Source organism: Penicilliopsis zonata (assembly GCF_001890105.1).
Source record: "Penicilliopsis zonata CBS 506.65 unplaced genomic scaffold ASPZOscaffold_1, whole genome shotgun sequence".
NCBI classification, from domain to species: domain Eukaryota; kingdom Fungi; phylum Ascomycota; class Eurotiomycetes; order Eurotiales; family Aspergillaceae; genus Penicilliopsis; species Penicilliopsis zonata.
The window spans coordinates 1,871,553-1,888,000 of NW_019208911.1; the positions used below are offsets into that span (position 1 = coordinate 1,871,553).

The 16,448-nt window shown below is 51.7% G+C and overlaps 5 protein-coding genes and 3 non-coding genes across 8 annotated transcripts; 4 read left to right on the plus strand and 4 right to left on the minus strand.

The window, feature by feature from the left end:
• Positions 1 to 193: 193 nt before the first annotated feature.
• ASPZODRAFT_12025 (hypothetical protein) lies at positions 194 to 2,193 on the minus strand (the record flags this gene model as incomplete). Its single annotated transcript, XM_022721249.1, has 4 exons — positions 194 to 204; positions 259 to 1,514; positions 1,575 to 1,744; positions 1,810 to 2,193. The coding sequence occupies 4 exons, from the start codon at positions 2,191 to 2,193 to the stop codon at positions 194 to 196; spliced, it is 1,821 nt and encodes a 606-aa protein (XP_022585697.1).
• A 273-nt stretch (positions 2,194 to 2,466) lies between these two features.
• On the plus strand, positions 2,467 to 4,473 carry ASPZODRAFT_148513 (hypothetical protein; the record flags this gene model as incomplete). Its single annotated transcript, XM_022725382.1, has 6 exons — positions 2,467 to 2,509; positions 2,569 to 2,616; positions 2,672 to 2,757; positions 2,819 to 2,923; positions 2,993 to 4,027; positions 4,090 to 4,473. The coding sequence occupies 6 exons, from the start codon at positions 2,467 to 2,469 to the stop codon at positions 4,471 to 4,473; spliced, it is 1,701 nt and encodes a 566-aa protein (XP_022585698.1).
• Positions 4,474 to 4,623: 150 nt separating this feature from the next.
• On the minus strand, positions 4,624 to 7,243 carry ASPZODRAFT_107514 (hypothetical protein). The gene is made up of 3 exons (XM_022720949.1): positions 6,458 to 7,243; positions 6,294 to 6,404; positions 4,624 to 6,229 (listed from the first exon to the last, which is right to left on the minus strand). The coding sequence occupies exons 1-3, from the start codon at positions 7,107 to 7,109 to the stop codon at positions 4,833 to 4,835; spliced, it is 2,160 nt and encodes a 719-aa protein (XP_022585699.1). The 5' UTR covers positions 7,110 to 7,243; the 3' UTR covers positions 4,624 to 4,832.
• Positions 7,244 to 7,674: 431 nt separating this feature from the next.
• ASPZODRAFT_148515 (hypothetical protein) lies at positions 7,675 to 13,274 on the plus strand (the record flags this gene model as incomplete). The annotated part of the gene is made up of 3 exons (XM_022725383.1): positions 7,675 to 8,148; positions 8,208 to 12,659; positions 12,723 to 13,274. The coding sequence occupies 3 exons, from the start codon at positions 7,675 to 7,677 to the stop codon at positions 13,272 to 13,274; spliced, it is 5,478 nt and encodes a 1,825-aa protein (XP_022585700.1).
• A 160-nt stretch (positions 13,275 to 13,434) lies between these two features.
• On the minus strand, positions 13,435 to 14,493 carry ASPZODRAFT_57531 (hypothetical protein; the record flags this gene model as incomplete). The annotated part of the gene is made up of 2 exons (XM_022728690.1): positions 13,435 to 14,398; positions 14,456 to 14,493. The coding sequence occupies 2 exons, from the start codon at positions 14,491 to 14,493 to the stop codon at positions 13,435 to 13,437; spliced, it is 1,002 nt and encodes a 333-aa protein (XP_022585701.1).
• Positions 14,494 to 14,745: 252 nt separating this feature from the next.
• Positions 14,746 to 14,844, minus strand: ASPZODRAFT_t18. Its single transcript has one exon. It is a non-coding gene; the product is annotated as a tRNA-Ser (tRNA).
• An 880-nt stretch (positions 14,845 to 15,724) lies between these two features.
• On the plus strand, positions 15,725 to 15,823 carry ASPZODRAFT_t2. Its single transcript has one exon. It is a non-coding gene; the product is annotated as a tRNA-Ser (tRNA).
• Positions 15,824 to 16,285: 462 nt separating this feature from the next.
• Positions 16,286 to 16,385, plus strand: ASPZODRAFT_t3. Its single transcript has one exon. It is a non-coding gene; the product is annotated as a tRNA-Ser (tRNA).
• Positions 16,386 to 16,448: the final 63 nt, after the last annotated feature.

Below are 16,448 nucleotides of genomic sequence, written 5' to 3' on the forward strand. Positions count from 1 at the left end.
AGTAGCAGGGCTTCAGTAGAGTCGTGTATTGTGTATAGTGTATAGTGTAGTATAAGCCATACGAGAAATAGTATCGTGGATACTTTTACTATGAACTAACAGTTGTTGCTAGCTTGAACTACTTCACATCTAACTCCAGACTTGCTATACATCAAATCATGCCTCGTCATGACCCCCTTGCTCTCAATTTCCTCTAATACGAACCTATTCATTATTTATTAGTAAAGTAGATTATAAGGAGTGATAGGGGAAACTCACGGCCAAACATGCACCATTTCTCCGCAAGCCGGGTGCACTGCGGGTTAACACACTTGGTGACTCCGGGCTCGATACCCTCAGGCTGCTCGAAGGGAATGCAGAGCGACTTGGCGCCCATGCTCGGGGCGCGGGCGTCCTCGGGCTCGTCCGAGTCTTCCTCGGCCTTGCGGGCGCTCAGCTCCTTGATCTGGTCCTCGCACTCTTCCGTCAGGCAGTGCGGGATCACGCAGATGTTCTTGTCGTTGAGGGCCGGGCAGAAGTCATCCCAGTTGGTGATCAGCTTGCGGTGGGAGCGGAACTTCTCCTCCGCCCGCTTGAACATATCCTGGTAGATCGTGTCCAGCAGGGTGCGCACCCCGGTCGCCAGCTCGGGAATGTCGATCGTCGACTTGCCCTCCTTGCCGGGGATGTCGCGCCGGGCAGCAGTGACGTAGTTGCCGGTCGACTCGCCCGGTCCGAATTCAATGCGAAGAGGCACACCGCGGAGCTCCCACTGGTTGAACTTCCAGCCAGGAGAGTACCCGTCACGCAGGTCGCTCTCGACTCGGATATCCGCGTCACGGAGCATGGTGACAAGCTCGTCAATCCGGGCGTAGAGCTTGTCGCGCTCTTCATCGGTGGTCTTGGCCGTGATACCCACCGGGACGATGATGGTCTGGATCTCGGCAACGGGGGGGGGGAGCACAAGACCGTGGTTGTCACTGTGGATCATGACCATGACACCCAGGGTACGGGTGGAGAGACCCCATGAATTTTGCCAGACGTGCAGAGGAGCCTTCTTCTCATCACCCTTGACCGAGGGATCCTCGACAGTGATGTTGAACATCTTACTGAAGTTCTGTCCAAGACCGTGAGACGTACCTCCCTGGATACCACGGCCCGTGGCAGGGATATAGCCCTCGACGGTGGTGGTGTACAGACCACCGGCAAACTTTTCCTTCTCGGTCTTCTGGCCCTTGACGACCGGAACGGCCAGGAGCTCCTCGTAGACACGAGCGTACAGGTCCAGAATCTGCAGAACCTCCTCGCGCGCGGCCTCCTCAGTCAAGTGAGCAGTATGTCCCTCTTGCCATAAGAACTCGCGGGTCCGCAGGAAAGGCTGGGGGTGCTTGAACTCCCACCGGACGACCGAGTTCCACTGGTTGAGCTTCAGGGGCAGGTCGCGGTGACTGCGGATCCATTTGGCGTAGTATGGATACATGACAGTCTCGGAGGTAGGGCGAATGGCAATCTTCTTATCGAGCTTGCTCGAGCCTCTGCATACCGTCAGTCATCGGAGGAAGCAATAAATCTGGCAGTAGGTTTGTTTGGCATACGCATGAGTGACCCAGGCAACCTCGGCAGCAAAACCCTCGATATGATCCTTCTCCCGGTTCAAAACATCCTCGGATACAAAGAGAGGGAAAGAGCAGTTCTTCACACCCATCTTCTTGATATGCGTGTTGAACCACTGCTGGATTTCTTCCCAGATGAAGTACGAAGCGGGCTATATAGAGCACGTGAGTTATTTCCATAATACCCCTCAGTTCAAAAGAAAAAGAGCAGCCCTACCTTCAGAATGAAGCAACCAGAGACATCGTAGTAGTCCAGCATATCACCCTTGGTAAGCACCTGCTGGTACCACCCAGGGAAATCTTCCTCCTTCGAGACATCAATACCAATCAATGCAGCACCATCAATCTTCTTGTTCTTGGGCTTTTGTGCGGCCTTGGAGGTGGGCTTCTTCGCCTCCGCCTTCCCAATCCCCTTGTTCGCAGCCTTCTCTGCCTTGTCGGCGGCCTGTTTAGCCATCTTTGCAGCCTTCTTGGCCGCGTTTTTCGAAACTTCGCCCTGGGGAGCGTCCTTATCGGCGGGGTTTGTAGTACGGTCAGGAAGGGCCTGGGAAGCAGCAGCGTCAGAGACGGCCGCATCAGCGGCGGTGTTCTGGTCGGCCATTTCGAAAATTCTCCGTGCAGAGAAAATCAGTCACGCGGAACAGAGAGTTGAGAGAGGAAGGCAGATGGCTTGTTCCTGACGGTGACTCAAAAGCTCGCTTCCCCTCGTCAAAGTGGGATGTATCTCGAAAAAGTTCACCGCCTCGGGCCCGGCAGAACTTTTAGCGCAACCACGGGCCCAAGCAGTCTCCTGGGGATCAGCAGTCGGTTGGGAAGCTGTGGTCCTCTCTCTCTTCACTGCTGTCCCTCTTCTCTTTGATTTCGTCAGATCACGATGTCCGGTATCTTCGAGCAACCGCGGAACGCGGGTACTCTGTGTAAGTGTCGCCTGGAGTTTTGAGCATCGGGACGTGAGTCCGCTGACGAAGGCGCACAGTCTTGGGTGGGCAGAAAATCACCGGCGCTGATGTTCGGGAGCAAAACGGTATGTAGGACCAGAATACCAAATCAGCTGGTTTGATGCTCAAAACTTCGTTTAGTACTCGCGACGCAGGCTATTGCGAATGTTGTCAAGAGCTCTTTCGGCCCCTCGGGTCTCGACAAGATGATGGTGGATGACATTGGAGTACGTCCTGATCTGAATATATATACGTGTCGAGGCTCTACAGCGTGCTGATCAGTCATAGGATGTGACCGTGACTAACGATGGAGCGACGATCCTGAGTCTTTTGGATATCGAGCATCCTGCCGGCAAGATTTTGGTGGATTTGGCCCAACAGCAGGATAAAGAGGTGGGGCGTTCCTCGAGCTCCCAAGGTGTTTTTTTGTCTCAAGGAATATCTGTGCTGAAACTGTGCTAGGTTGGAGATGGCACCACTTCCGTCGTGCTCATTGCTGCCGAACTCCTGCGCCGTGCCAATGAGCTTATGAAGAACCGGATCCACCCTACGACCATCATCACCGGTTACAGATTGGCCCTCAGAGAAGCAGTCAAGTATATGAATGAGAACATTGCTTCCAAGGTCGAGAATCTCGGAAAGGATAGCCTGATCAATATCGCGAAGACGTCGATGTCGAGCAAGATCATCGGTGCCGATGCCGACTTCTATGCCAACTTGGTTGTGGACGCAATGCTTCTGGTGAAGACGACGAACCAGAAGAATGAGGTCAAATACCCCGTTAAGGCAGTCAACCTGCTCAAGGCCCATGGCAAGAGTGGTACCGAGTCGATGCTCGTCAAGGGCTATGCCTTGAACTGCACCGTTGCCTCCCAGGCCATGAAGACCCGCATCACGGACGCGAAAATTGCTTGCCTTGACATGAACCTACAGAAGGAGAGAATGAAGCTGGGCGTTCAGATCACAATCGACGACCCCGAGCAGCTGGAAAAGATTCGTGAGAGAGAATCAGGGATCGTTATCGAGCGTGTGGAAATGATCCTCAAGTCTGGTGCAAATGTTATTTTGACCACCAAGGGTATCGATGATATGGTCCTTAAGCTCTTTGTCGAGCGAGGTGCCATGGCGGTGCGGAGATGCAAGAAGGAGGACCTGAGACGGATAGCTAAGGCTACCGGTGCTACTCTTGTGAGCACGCTTTCCGATCTGAATGGAGACGAAAAGTTCGAAACATCGTATTTGGGATATGCCGAGGAGGTTGTGCAGGAGCGGATATCAGATGATGAGTGCATCCTTGTGAAGGGCACCAAGGTCCATACATCAGCTTCGATCATCCTTCGGGGACCTAATGACTTCAGCTTGGACGAGATGGAACGCTCTGTTCACGACTCGCTGTGTGCCGTCAAGCGTACCTTGGAGAGTGGAAGCATTGTTCCGGGAGGTGGCGCTGTCGAGACTGCCCTTCACATCTACCTGGAAGAATTCGCCGTGACAGTGGTAAGTAGTAGTACATCCTTGAGTCAAGTCAAAGCGAGCCACCTTTACTAATGTAATTCTAGGGCTCCCGCGAGCAACTGGCCATTGGAGAATTTGCGCAATCTCTCCTCATCATCCCCAAGACCCTGGCTGTCAATGCCGCCAAGGACTCCTCCGAACTTGTGGCCATGCTCCGCGTGCGCCACGCCCTCTCCCAGCGTGCGCAGGAGGAGGGCGCCAAGGAGGATGAAAAGGCGATCGCCAAGAAGAAGACATACCGCAACTACGGCCTGGACCTGTCCAAGGGTAAAGTCCACGACTCTCTCAAGGCTGGCGTCTTGGAGCCCAGCATGAGCAAAATCAAGCAGCTCAAGAGTGCTGTCGAGGCCTGCATAGCCATCATGCGTATCGATACGATGATCAAGCTTGACCCCGAGAGACAGGAGGATGATGGACACGGTCACTAAAAGCAATCTCTCTCTCTCTCTCTCTATAGCTTGGGACCTTTTTTGTTCAAGTATCTATTAGAGTCGGGAAGTGCAGCATATAATGCAATGAAAATATTCGAACATATATTTAGGATCTAACTATATGTTCAGATTTGAGAGAGGCATAGTGAATGCAATAAGATAGATGATCTCTGTAAAAAAAAAAAAAAAGACTCTTGCTATGCATGCTATGCTCGTCGCTATGTAAATACAATCAAAGTAAACCTCATACAAGAAAAAAGAAATATTCGCTAGATAACATGCCCAGACACCTTGGAATGCATAATGCAGAAAACAATATGATAAGAAAAAGAGAAAAAAAAGGGGGGGAAGAAAAATCAGTCATCCTCGTCATCGTAGGAGTCCTTCGTATCTGCCCAGCCGCAAAGCCAGCGTCGACCTTCGGCCTCTCCGCCGGAACGGAGATCTCTTGCGTCGGGTCCTTCGCGCCAACATCGAGCGCTGTAGTCGTCGCTGACGGTGATGAGCTCTCCATCATTCGTCCACGACACGGACGAGACCTCCTTCTGGTGGCCTTCGACTAAGGCCGTGCCCGACTGGAAAATCGGGATGGTGTCCTCGAGGCGGCCGGAAGCACCGATTCCAGAGTTGGTGCGCCGGAGAGGGGCTCGTAGTCTAGGGAGGGCGGGGGTCGTCGCATCCTCATCGACCGATGGTTTCGAGACAGAAGAGTGGAGGAGTCTCTCATCCGTCGGGAAAAGGACTGCACAGTGGTCGGTGCTTCCGACAGCTAGCATTTCGGCCCTGTCTCCCGCTGCTTTTCGAACCGCAAGCTTAACGTAGAAGGAAGTGATTCGCAGCCGAGGATGGCGAAATCCGTACAGCGGCCCCAGACCTTCCTTGTCGGATCCGCCAGACCACCGAGGACGAGTATTGTTTAGTGATAGTTCTGGGGCATTTCCGAGGATCAAGTGGGAGGTGGAATAGGCGTAGACAGTGCCGTCCCGACAAGACGTATATAGCCGCGAGGCGTCACCGCTAAGCGCCATAGATGTAAGTCCAAAACGACGATATTTCAAGTGGCTTTCTGGCTCTCGAGTCGTGGAAAGAGGGAGCACCGGTCGGTTGCGGCGACTACTGTGTGCGGTCCGCATATCCCACAGTCTGATACAGGCACTGGATTCCGATGCAGTAACAAACAGATTCTCTCGCCCTGGGTGTAGGAAGCTGAGAGAAGTCACTGTGATATCGGAGCGACCAATCTGAGGCTCCGATCTATCGACCGCTGCCGTCTGGGGTAGCCCCCATGCATGGGCTCCGTAGATGGTATTCAAAACCTGGGGGTATATCATCTTGGAAGGCATCACGTCTAAGGCGTCCTCAGACTCAGATTCAAGTGAGCACCGAACCTGCAGGGCAGGCTTCTCAAACCCCTTGCATCTCAGATCCCAGATGTTGACGTTGCCGTCGCGGCTACAAGTTGCCAGAACCTTATCATTGGAAGCAGGCTGGAACTGGACTCGTTTGACAGAGGAGGCATGGTTTGCTAGACAGTATATCGGTGTTTGCGTAGCCATGTCGATCACCAACGCGGTTTGATCCCCCGAGGCAGTAGCCAGTAACATGTCATCAGAAGAAAATTCGAGATCCATGAGAGCGTTCTTGTGAGGCCGAAAAGAGAGGTATGCTTTAGAAAATCCGCTCTTGTCATCCTTCGACGAGTCCAGCAACCGAATTCCCCCTTCTTCGTCTCCTACCGCGACAAGCGAGTTGGCTGTTTTGATTAATTAGACAATACAACCCAAAGAACAGTAAACTTGAAGTCTTTGGAGCCTCACTATTGCATGACGCAGTGCAGAATGGCAGGGCAAGACGGTCCCCTGACTGGCTCGTGCAAGAATGACTGTCTTCTGGGCGAGAATAGAAGTTGGATGTCAAGTCCTGCCACCCTAGACACGAGTCAGAAAACGTAATTGAGAGTATATTATCGTACGCAGCATACCGGTGCCAGAGTTCGAGCGTATCGTAGTTCGGCGCATCATGGATCCCATTACGCTACGCATGTAAAGATTCCCCGAAGTCTGCAACGCAGCAGACCGACGGATAAGCGGCACAGGGTGCAAAGGCTTTGAAGGGCTGTTCCATTGCCTGACCTCAGGCTGTGACTTGCAATCGACCCCCAGATCTCGAACGGGCACATCCAACTCCCTGTCATCATGTATTGGTGCCCGGATGCGAACTTTCCTCAATGGCGACGACTGCAGTGGGGAGGCGACCGACGAAAACGAATGTTTTCTCTTCCTGCTTGGCGTCTTGGGAGGACCTGACACGTCATGTTCAACCACCCTGCTGCTGGTAAATTTTGCTGTTTTGGTAAACGCGGGCCCGAGACGATTAATAGCCGGCGAGCTTAGGGTTTTCAATGCTTGACGATTCGTCTTAACACTCTCATCGGCTCCAACGCCATTGAGCATAGAACGAGGCGTGAAGAAACGCCTGAATGACCGTGGCGTGACCGGGGGAGGCTTCCTTTGTTTGCGTCGGATGCCAGCATCGGACGCTATTGAGGGCGGCGAGGAAGGTATCTCTTGCGACGAGGGTGGGAAAACAGGCTCAGACCGGGGTACGGGAGGAAGGCCATGACTGCGGTCCATTATACGGCGGAGAAAGGAAAAAGGGAAAACACAAACTCTACATGAATAAATGAATGGATGAATGGAGGTAGGGTTCGCAACAGAAAAGCAGGCAGATCCAGCATTACGGTGGAGAGGGGCGAGACATGCTCACGTCGCGCTCAAAAAACGACCAGAAACGAGTCTCGTGTCGTGCCTCCTTCGTGACGCGAGCCTCCATTCCATTAGAGTGGAAGGTAATTACCATATTTACACGAGCTGATTTGCTAGTATTGCTTACCGCTTTGGCAGTATACTTATAGTCGCCTTGTGGCCAATCACGTGAACGGGTATTAAGAATGCTCCGGCAGCTCGTCCAATGAAACTGCGTAATACCGTACCCTATTTCAGCTTACTCAGAACGGCTAAATTGACTGTGAGAGTCATGTGATTTGTCATGTGACTTCTAGTAAGCAGGGCGGTGAAAAACACGGTATGGCACTGCCGGCATAATTAACCCGACCGAGACAAAATTTTAATTTTTCTGAGCCCGCACCTGCCTGATACAGCATTCGAGGTACACTCGGGTGGTGAACATTGCCAAATCATGGCGCCCATCAAGCGAAAGGGCAATACTGCCGAAGATGCAGCTGCCCGTCAGCCGCAGAAGCGGGCTCGCGTTGGAGCAGAGGAACAGGCGAAGGCGTCTAAGAAGCAGAACAGCAAGACCGACGGACAGCAGACTGATGCCGCTCGGAAGCCGTCTGGCCTTTCAGTCCTGCGCGACGACGAGCCAGCGTTCCCTCGAGGTGGTGGAAGCGTGCTGACACCGCTGGAACGGAAGCAGATTCAGATTCAAGCTACTCGCGATGTGCTTTTCGAGCAGAAGGGGTCCAAAAAGACTCGCGGCGATTTCGATGATGAGGACGAGGACGAGGAGGAAGATATTGATATGAACGATGCGGACGATGCGTCTGGGAGCACAAAAAAAGGCCACAAGAAGAAGGCAAAAGGCAAGAAGTCTTCCGAACGGCAGTCATCGGAGAAGCAAGGTGTGCGAATTGAAGGTCTCAGCTTCAAGGTACGTCGCGATGCCCTCATCTTTTGCAAATTCAGACATATCAAGCTCATACAATGTAGCGCCTCGTACCTGGATCTATGATTTTGGGTCAAGTGTCGAGTATCAACGCCCACGATATCGGGATCTCCTTGCCCAACAATCTTACTGGCTACGTGCCGTTGACGGCGATCTCGAAGACCCTGGAAGAAAAAATCGACAAACTCTTGAATGAAGAGAACCAGAGTGACGATGACGAAGAAGATGAAGATGACGACGACGACGCTCTGGAGCTGAAGAATTACTTCTACCTGGGCCAGTTCCTGCGCGCCTATGTTGTTTCCGCTGGAAGCAACCCGACCGACACAAACACACGGAGCAAAAAGCGCATTGAACTCTCGCTTGATCCTAGGCAGACCAACTCGGGCCTGTCGAAATCGGATCTCGTGACTGATGCAGTGGTCCAGGCGTCCGTTGTCAGCGTGGAAGATCATGGTCTTATCATGGATCTTGGAATGCAAGACGCAGACCTTAAAGGTTTCATGTCCTCCAAGGAGATTGACCCGAAATTGGACTACTCTTCTATCAAAGAGGGTTCCGTTTTGCTCTGTGTAGTTACAGGCCACAACGCCAACGGCAACGTGATCAAGCTGTCTGCCAATCTTCCGTCCGTGGGTTCCATCAAGAAGTCTCACTTTCTCAGCACGGCTCCTACAATCAATGCCTTCCTTCCTGGCACTGCCGCTGAAGTCCTTCTGACTGAGGTATCGGAAAACGGTATGGTCGGTAAGATCATGGGCATGCTCGATGCTACCATCGATCTCGTACAATCCGGCGCAAACTCGGGACAATTCGACCTAACCAAGAAGTTCCATCCCGGTGCGAAGATCAAGGGTCGCCTGGTTTGTACCTTTCCTGCTTCGGAGCCGATCAAGGTCGGCTTTTCCATGCTTGACCACGTTGTGAAATTTGCCCCGGCCACGCGCGGTCCTGGTTCTTCCGACGACGCCCCTGCCATTTCCGCCATTCTCCCTGAAGTCAAGGTCGTCAAAGTCGAACCTGGTCTTGGTCTCTTCGTCCAGGTTGGATCAAGCAACCACCTTGGTTTCGTTCACGTGTCCAAGCTTTCGGACACAAAGGTCGAAAGCATCTCTGCCGATGAAGGAAAGTTCAGGGTTGGGTCCTCTCACGAAGCCAGGGTGGTCGGTTATAATTCGCTTGACAACCTGTATCTTTTGTCCTTCGAGAGAAAGGTTATTGACCAGCCTTTCCTTCGTCTGGAGGATGTGACCATCGGCGCCGTCGTGAAGGGCAAAGTTGAGAAGCTTCTTATCGGCGCTAAGGGGCTCGACGGCCTGATCGTGGCGCTGGCCGATGGAATCACTGGCCTCGTTCCATCTATGCACTTCGCAGACACTCTGCTGCAATTCCCCGAGAAGAAGTTCCGTGAGGGAATGACAATCACCGCTAGGATTTTATCCGTCAACTTGGAGAAACGTCAAATCCGCTTGACCTTGAAGAAGAGCTTGCTTAACAGCGAATCTGCCATCTGGAAGGACTACGAGGACATTGTCCCTGGAGCTCAGTCACCGGGCACACTAGTCAGCATTCAGCCTCATGGTGCCGTTGTTCAGTTCTACGGCTCTGTGCGCGGCTTCCTTCCGGTGTCAGAGATGAGTGAAGCCTATATCAAGGACCCATCCCAACATTTCAGACAGGGTCAAGTTGTCAGCGTTCACGCCTTGAGTGTCGATGTTGCTTTGGGGAGACTTACTGTGTCTTGTAAGGATCCCTCGACCTTCACTGACTCGTATAAGAAAGCCTTCGAGAGCATCCACCCCGGGTTACTCGTCACCGGAACTGTTTTTGAGAAGTCAAGTGATGACCTGCTTCTCAAACTCGGTGATTCCGGTTTGATTGCCCGCTTAGACTCCCAGCACGTCATCGATGGATCTGCATCTAAGCAGAGTTCAACCTTGTCGAAGATCCGCGTGGGCCAAAAGCTGAACGACCTTCTTGTACTCGATATCCAGAGAGCTCATCGCCTCATCAAGGTGAGTAGCAGAGCCAGTCTCAAGAAGGCTGTTACTCAGGGCCTTGTCCCCAGCAAGTTCGAAGATGTTCAGGAAGGTGCCGAGGTCTTGGGTTTTGTCCGAAACATTACACAAGATGGCGTTTTTGTTGAATTCCTCGGCAGCGTCATCGGGCTGGTGCCCAAACGTCTCATTCCCGAGGGCAACATCAACACACTGAACTTTGGGATGACCAAGGGCCAAGCGGTGTCCGCTACTGTCCACTCAGTCGATACCGATTACCGCAGGTTCATCCTGAGCATGAAGACCTCGGAAGCTACCCGTGCTGGCCCTTCTGAACGTAAAGCAGCCAAGGAACCAGTCAAGGTCAACGATGCCTTGATAAACCCTATTGACGAAACCATCAAGGTGATGGATGATTTGGCATTTGGAAGAACTGTCCAGTGTAGGATTCTTTCTGTCAAGGGAACTCAGGTCAATGTGCAACTTGCCGACAACATCCAAGGTCGTGTCGACGTGTCGGAAGTGTATGACAAGTGGGAAGACATTAAGGACAGAAAGCAGCCGTTGCGCTTTTTCCGCCCGAAACAGCTCATCTCTGCGAGAATCATCGGCGTACACGATGCTCGTAATCACAAATTCTTGCCGATCAGTCACCGCAGCGGTAAACACCCTGTCTTCGAGCTGTCTATCAAGCCCAGTTTCCTTGAAGCATCTGAGCCCAGCCTGTTGAATCTGGAACAAGTCCGGGTTGGTTCTTCTTGGGTTGGTTTCATCAACAACATTGCCGACGACTGCCTATGGATCAACCTGTCGCCTAGTGTCCGTGGAAGGTTACGCTTCATGGATCTGGCGGACGATCTGTCCCTCCTTGCCGACATTGAGAAGCATTTCCCAATTGGCTCTGCATTGAAGGTACACGTTACTGCCGTTGATGTCGAGAAGGGGCGGTTGGATTTGTCCGCGAAACAGGGCAATGAGAAGCTTTCCCTGGCAGACCTTTCAGTGGGCAGCGTCCTTCCTGGAAGGATTACCAAAGTCACCGAGAGCCAAGTCATCATGCAACTTAGTGACACAGTTGTTGGTGTGGTACACTTGATCGACATGGCCGATGACTATTCCAAATCTGATCCAGGAACCTTCCACAAAAATGAGGTGCGTCGCACGTGCGTTGTGGGAATTGACGCCGCCAACAAGAAGGTTTCACTTTCCCTCCGGCCCTCAAAGGTTCTTAGCTCGTCCCTTCCGGTACAAGATCGGGAAATCACTTCGCTCAAGCAATTGAAGGTCAACGACATCGTCCGAGGTTTCGTCAGAAGGGTGGCTGACAACGGGTTGTTCATAACTGTCGGACATAACATCACAGCCTACGTCCGCGTCTCTGATCTTTCCGACTCCTACCTCAAGGAGTGGAAAGACGGGTTTGAGACGGATCAACTGGTCAAAGGCAGAGTCACTTTTGTCGATGCCGAGCAGAACAAGCTGCAGCTAACCCTGAAAGAGTCTGCTTTGGATCCCAACTACAAGACCCCTCTCCAGCTCCGCGATCTGAAGCCTGGTCAAATTGTCACAGGCAAAGTCCGTAAGGTGGAGGACTTTGGTGCATTCATTCTTATTGATAATTCTGCCAATCTCAGTGGCCTCTGCCATCGCAGCGAGATGGCTGAGGACCGTGTCGAAGATGCCAGGAAGTTGTACGAAGAGGGTGACGTTGTGAAGGCGAAGATTCTCAATATCGACCGCGAGAAGGAGCGAATCTCATTTGGTCTCAAGGCATCTTACTTTGGCGAAGAGGATGGCGAGAGCAGTGACGAGGACCTGGATATGGAGGATGATGATGGTGTGAGCCTCGACGGTTTCGGTGGAGTTGAACTTCAGGGCGACTTCTCTGATAATGATGATGACGATGATGATCTATCTATGGGCGGTGTTGATCTGGAAGATGAGGATGGAAGCGAGTCCGAAGTAAGCGACGATGATTCTCAGATGGAAGATGTTTCTTCCAGGAAGGAAGGGGGCCTTGGTGCCGGTGGTTTCGACTGGAGCGGAAACATCCACAATGACGATGACGAAGGGGCCCGGTCTGGCTCTGACGACGAAGATGGTACGCGGAAGAAGAAGAAGAAGAACCGCAAGCCAGAAATCCAGGTCGATCGAACGGGCGAGTTGGATGCAAACGGTCCGCAGTCGATTGCTGACTACGAACGACTCCTTTTGGGCGAGCCTGACTCGTCCCTCTTGTGGCTTCAATACATGGCATTCCAGCTGGAGCTGGGTGAGGCTGACAAAGCCCGTGAAATTGCTGAGCGTGCACTGCGCACCATCAGTATGGGCCAGGACACTGAGAAGCTGAACGTGTGGGTGGCACTGCTGAACCTGGAGAATACATATGGCAACAACGACACCCTTGAGGACGTCTTCAAGCGGGCCTGTCAGTATAATGATACTCAGGAGATCTACGAGCGGCTGATCAGTATCTACATTCAATCTGGCAAGAATGAGGTGAGCTTTTTACCCGAGTATTGGACCTTTCGGCAACACAGTGATTCTAACAGCCTATTACAGAAAGCGGATGAGCTGTTCCAGACTGCTCTTAAGAAAAAGATCTTCCAGTCCCCTAAGTTCTTCGTCAACTATGCCACCTTCCTTTTCGACACCATGGCTGCTCCCGATCGCGGCCGCGCGCTGTTGTCGCGTGCCCTTCAGTCTCTCCCATCGCATACGCATGTCGAGACGACATCGAAATTCGGACAGTTGGAGTTCCGGTCGGCGAACGGAGATGCTGAGCGTGGCCGAACGGTGTTTGAGGGACTTCTTTCCTCGTTCCCCAAGCGAGTTGATCTGTGGAATGTGTTGCTGGACTTGGAGATCAAGGCCGGCGACGCGGAACAGGTTCGCCGTCTGTTCGAGCGAGTGCTCGGGATCCGCTCGTCGAAGAAGGGAGCGGCCGTGACAACGGTGGAGCAGAGCAAGAAACTCAAGCCCAAACAGGCGCGGTTCTTCTTCAAGAAGTGGCTCTCGTTCGAGGAGACGCTCGCCGCCGAAAGTGGCAGCGATAAGATGGTCGAGGAGATCAAGGCCCGGGCAGCGGAGTACGTCAAGTCTCTGCAGGAGTGAAAATGGAATATCCATCTTCGGTTCTGTTCTATTCAGCGAAAAGTCTAGATGTATATATGCATTCTGTAGTCCAAAAGGTTCAATGGTATAAACAAATGGTTGTTAAGAAAATATATTGTAGCTACCTGGAACAACCAAAATATATATTGCTAGGTATTAACTACTGCCTCTTCTCCGCCATAAGCCGTCTGTATTGCTCCACGACGGTCCTCCTCTCGCCCGCCAGCTCTTCTCTGCGTCTCAAACTACCCGCCGCGACAGGCACATTAGCGACGTCGACTCTGGCCCCGCCGCGGACCTTGAACACCTCCCTCGGTTTTGTCAGCTGCGGCGGAGCCTGCACGACGTCAAAGGGGAGAGCCGCCTTTTTCTCCTTGCGATCCCGGCTCTTCAGCTGCGCCCAGGGGTCGGCATCAGCACTGTTGTTGTTGTTTTTATTATGTTTCCTCTTTTTCCCCGAGCCGGCCTCAGCCTCCCACTGCTTCCAGAGACCCAGTTCCTCCTCCATCTCGGCTTCTCGCTCTTCTCGCTCGGCGGCCTCGCGCTCCCGGATCTCGGCTTCCTCCTCGCGCCAATGCTTCTGCAGTCGACGCAGGTGCTTCTCGTGCTTTGTGCGGCGCTCCTCGCGGATCTTGGGTAGGCCGTCGCTACCGCTGCCGCTGCCGCCGCGTGGGGTGGTTGATTTCTTCATACTAGACAACGGCATGGCGCGGTCCACGCGCGCGGCAAAATCAGACAGCTTCTCCCCCGGGAGAATCTTGGGTGCCGCGGGCTGTGCTGTCCCGACCGTCTCTGTGGGTGTCGCCGTCTGCTTTTGGTCCGATTTTTTTGCCTTTTTCGTTGTCGATCCATCTTCATCCCGCTTTCGCTTCCGTCCTGGCTGTGTCTGTGTGTCTTCTGTTGATGGGCGCTTCCCTCTCGTCTGGAACTGCATCAGGCGCTGGAACGCCTTGGGCGTGTCATCTGCAAGGGTGTTCGGTTTTGATCTCTTGTTCTTCTGTTTGGTCTTGTCCTGGTTCTGGTTCTGGCTCTGACTCTGACTTTTGTCGCCATTTTTACCATTCTTCTGCTCGTTCCGGACAGGAAGCGGTTTTGCGATGACGGAGGGCGGGAGGTCAAACGCGCTATCAATTAGTTTTCTTTTTTTCTGTTGTATTTTTAAATGTTCATGAAGTGCTTACTTTGCGTCTCTTTCTCGTCTTTTGTGCTTATGCGGCATTGTGGCGTGGAGTGGTGAAGTTGACGTTGAAAAATTTCTTGAGCGATAAGATATGTAGTTCTGATTTGGAGTTGTGTAGATATGAACTCAACAGCGAGGTACGACTAATTATCTATTAATATTTACTGATCACAGACCTAGGAGTGAGAGTGTTAGACATTGTTTAGATATGGTTTATTTGTATTCTGATACTCGGTTTATTTTCTCGGTATCTAAGAAAAAGAAAAAAAAAGAAGAGGAAAAAAAGAAATGCGACACCTCAGGGATTCGAACCCTGGCGGGCGAACCCACTGGCTCACTTTAGGGGGAACTAATAGCAGGCCAGCGCCTTAACCACTCGGCCAAAGTGTCAAGAGTGACTAATCACACCATAGTGAAAATTATAACCATCCATACTTATCTGAGACACATCGTTCGCTGTTGAGTTGTTTAGTAGGGATGGATTGTCGTATAGAACCTATGTTCCAGTATTGATTATTTCCCTGTACTCAAGTGCTATTACCTTGCTGCAGGAACTAAGAAGCAAATTTTCTTTCTCCTACAAGAGATCTAGAACCTAGCTTTGTAGTCATACATGCCAGTATCATCAAAGTGGTCGATGATTTATAGCTCCGTGGCGCCGTTAAAGCGCCTCCGAGGCATATATGTGAGGCAGTTAATAGTTACTTAGTTTAATGCCAGTTTATGACTTATAGATGGTTTCTCACACTGGTTGCTTACCAATAGCATGTGATCAGTGCATGGTTCCATATTGTTGAATTTTAGGTGATATACTATGTGTCGTATGCACTTCCAGTCGAGGTTGGCAGTGTTAAACCTGTGATGTGGTAAGGCTACCTCCACCAACCCTATTATGGCTAGTGGTGCCAAATCTCTACTGTGGCGTTCTGGTTTGTATCTTGGAGGAGGGTGTCTGGGTTGCTGGGCGGCGCTCTGGCTTCCCCTTCCATGGATGTCAACACAAATATATAGTTCGCACCAGTTTGATTCCCACGCAAGATATCGACCAATACTGCATGACTTTCCCATAAATCCTCTTCCTCGAGCTACTACAGTAATATATTCGGTCTAATATCTAGGTGCTTAAAATTGGAAGTATTGGCTAGGGATTAAGTGGCCCATGGTCGGCCTCGAGGATACTTGAGACGAGGAGGCTCAACCTATGGAGGAGTTTGCAGTAGTATATTAACTCTGCAACATCAAGCACTCTTCCGGACGTTTTGCCACTCTTGACACTTTGGCCGAGTGGTTAAGGCGCTGGCCTGCTATTAGTTCCCCCTAAAGTGAGCCAGTGGGTTCGCCCGCCAGGGTTCGAATCCCTGAGGTGTCGCATTTCTTTTTTTCTTCTATTCCCTTCTTCTTTTCGTTGGCCATTTTTTTTATCTTTACGAAGATAAATGGACAGACAGACAATCAAATCGACACCCATCAACCAATCCCCTCGACGGACTTGACCTGACCTGGACTACGCAGTACTTGCTACTTCCCAGCGAAATGTGCCCACGCTGTGGTCAGAGAATACTGCCGTCTAGAGCAGCACGATGATCGAGTCAAAGACAGCCACAAAACATTTGATTTGGCCTTACGTCAATTCGTCTTTATGCCAGAAAGGTAAGCGAGTCCGGTTTATAACCCTCAACAAATATTTCGAGAAAGATTGTCACTATTATTTTTTTTCTTCAGAACATAAATTATTAGGTAGGTAGGTTGTAACTATGTACTTCGCCACTTTGTTTCGTAGCTGTTGATCAAGAGGCACTATGTAGCATAACTACCTGTGAAATCTTCATCGGACACTTTGGCCGAGTGGTTAAGGCGCTGGCCTGCTATTAGTTTCCCCCTAAAGTAAGCCAGTGGGTTCGCCCGCCAGGGTTCGAATCCCTGAGGTGTCGCATTTCTTTTTCTTTCTTTTTTTTTGCATTCCTATCCTATACATTCCGCCCTTCAGCCTCGAA

Coding starts and splice junctions, on each gene's coding strand:
- ASPZODRAFT_107514 (XM_022720949.1), bottom strand. CDS start 7,109: ATGGACCGCAGTCATGGCCTTCCTCCCGTACCCCGGTCTGAGCCTGTT. Junction 6,405..6,457: donor ACGCTCGAACTCTGGCACCG/GTATGCTGCGTA, acceptor ACTCGTGTCTAG/GGTGGCAGGACTTGACATCC. Junction 6,230..6,293: donor CTGCACTGCGTCATGCAATA/GTGAGGCTCCAA, acceptor TAATCAAAACAG/CCAACTCGCTTGTCGCGGTA.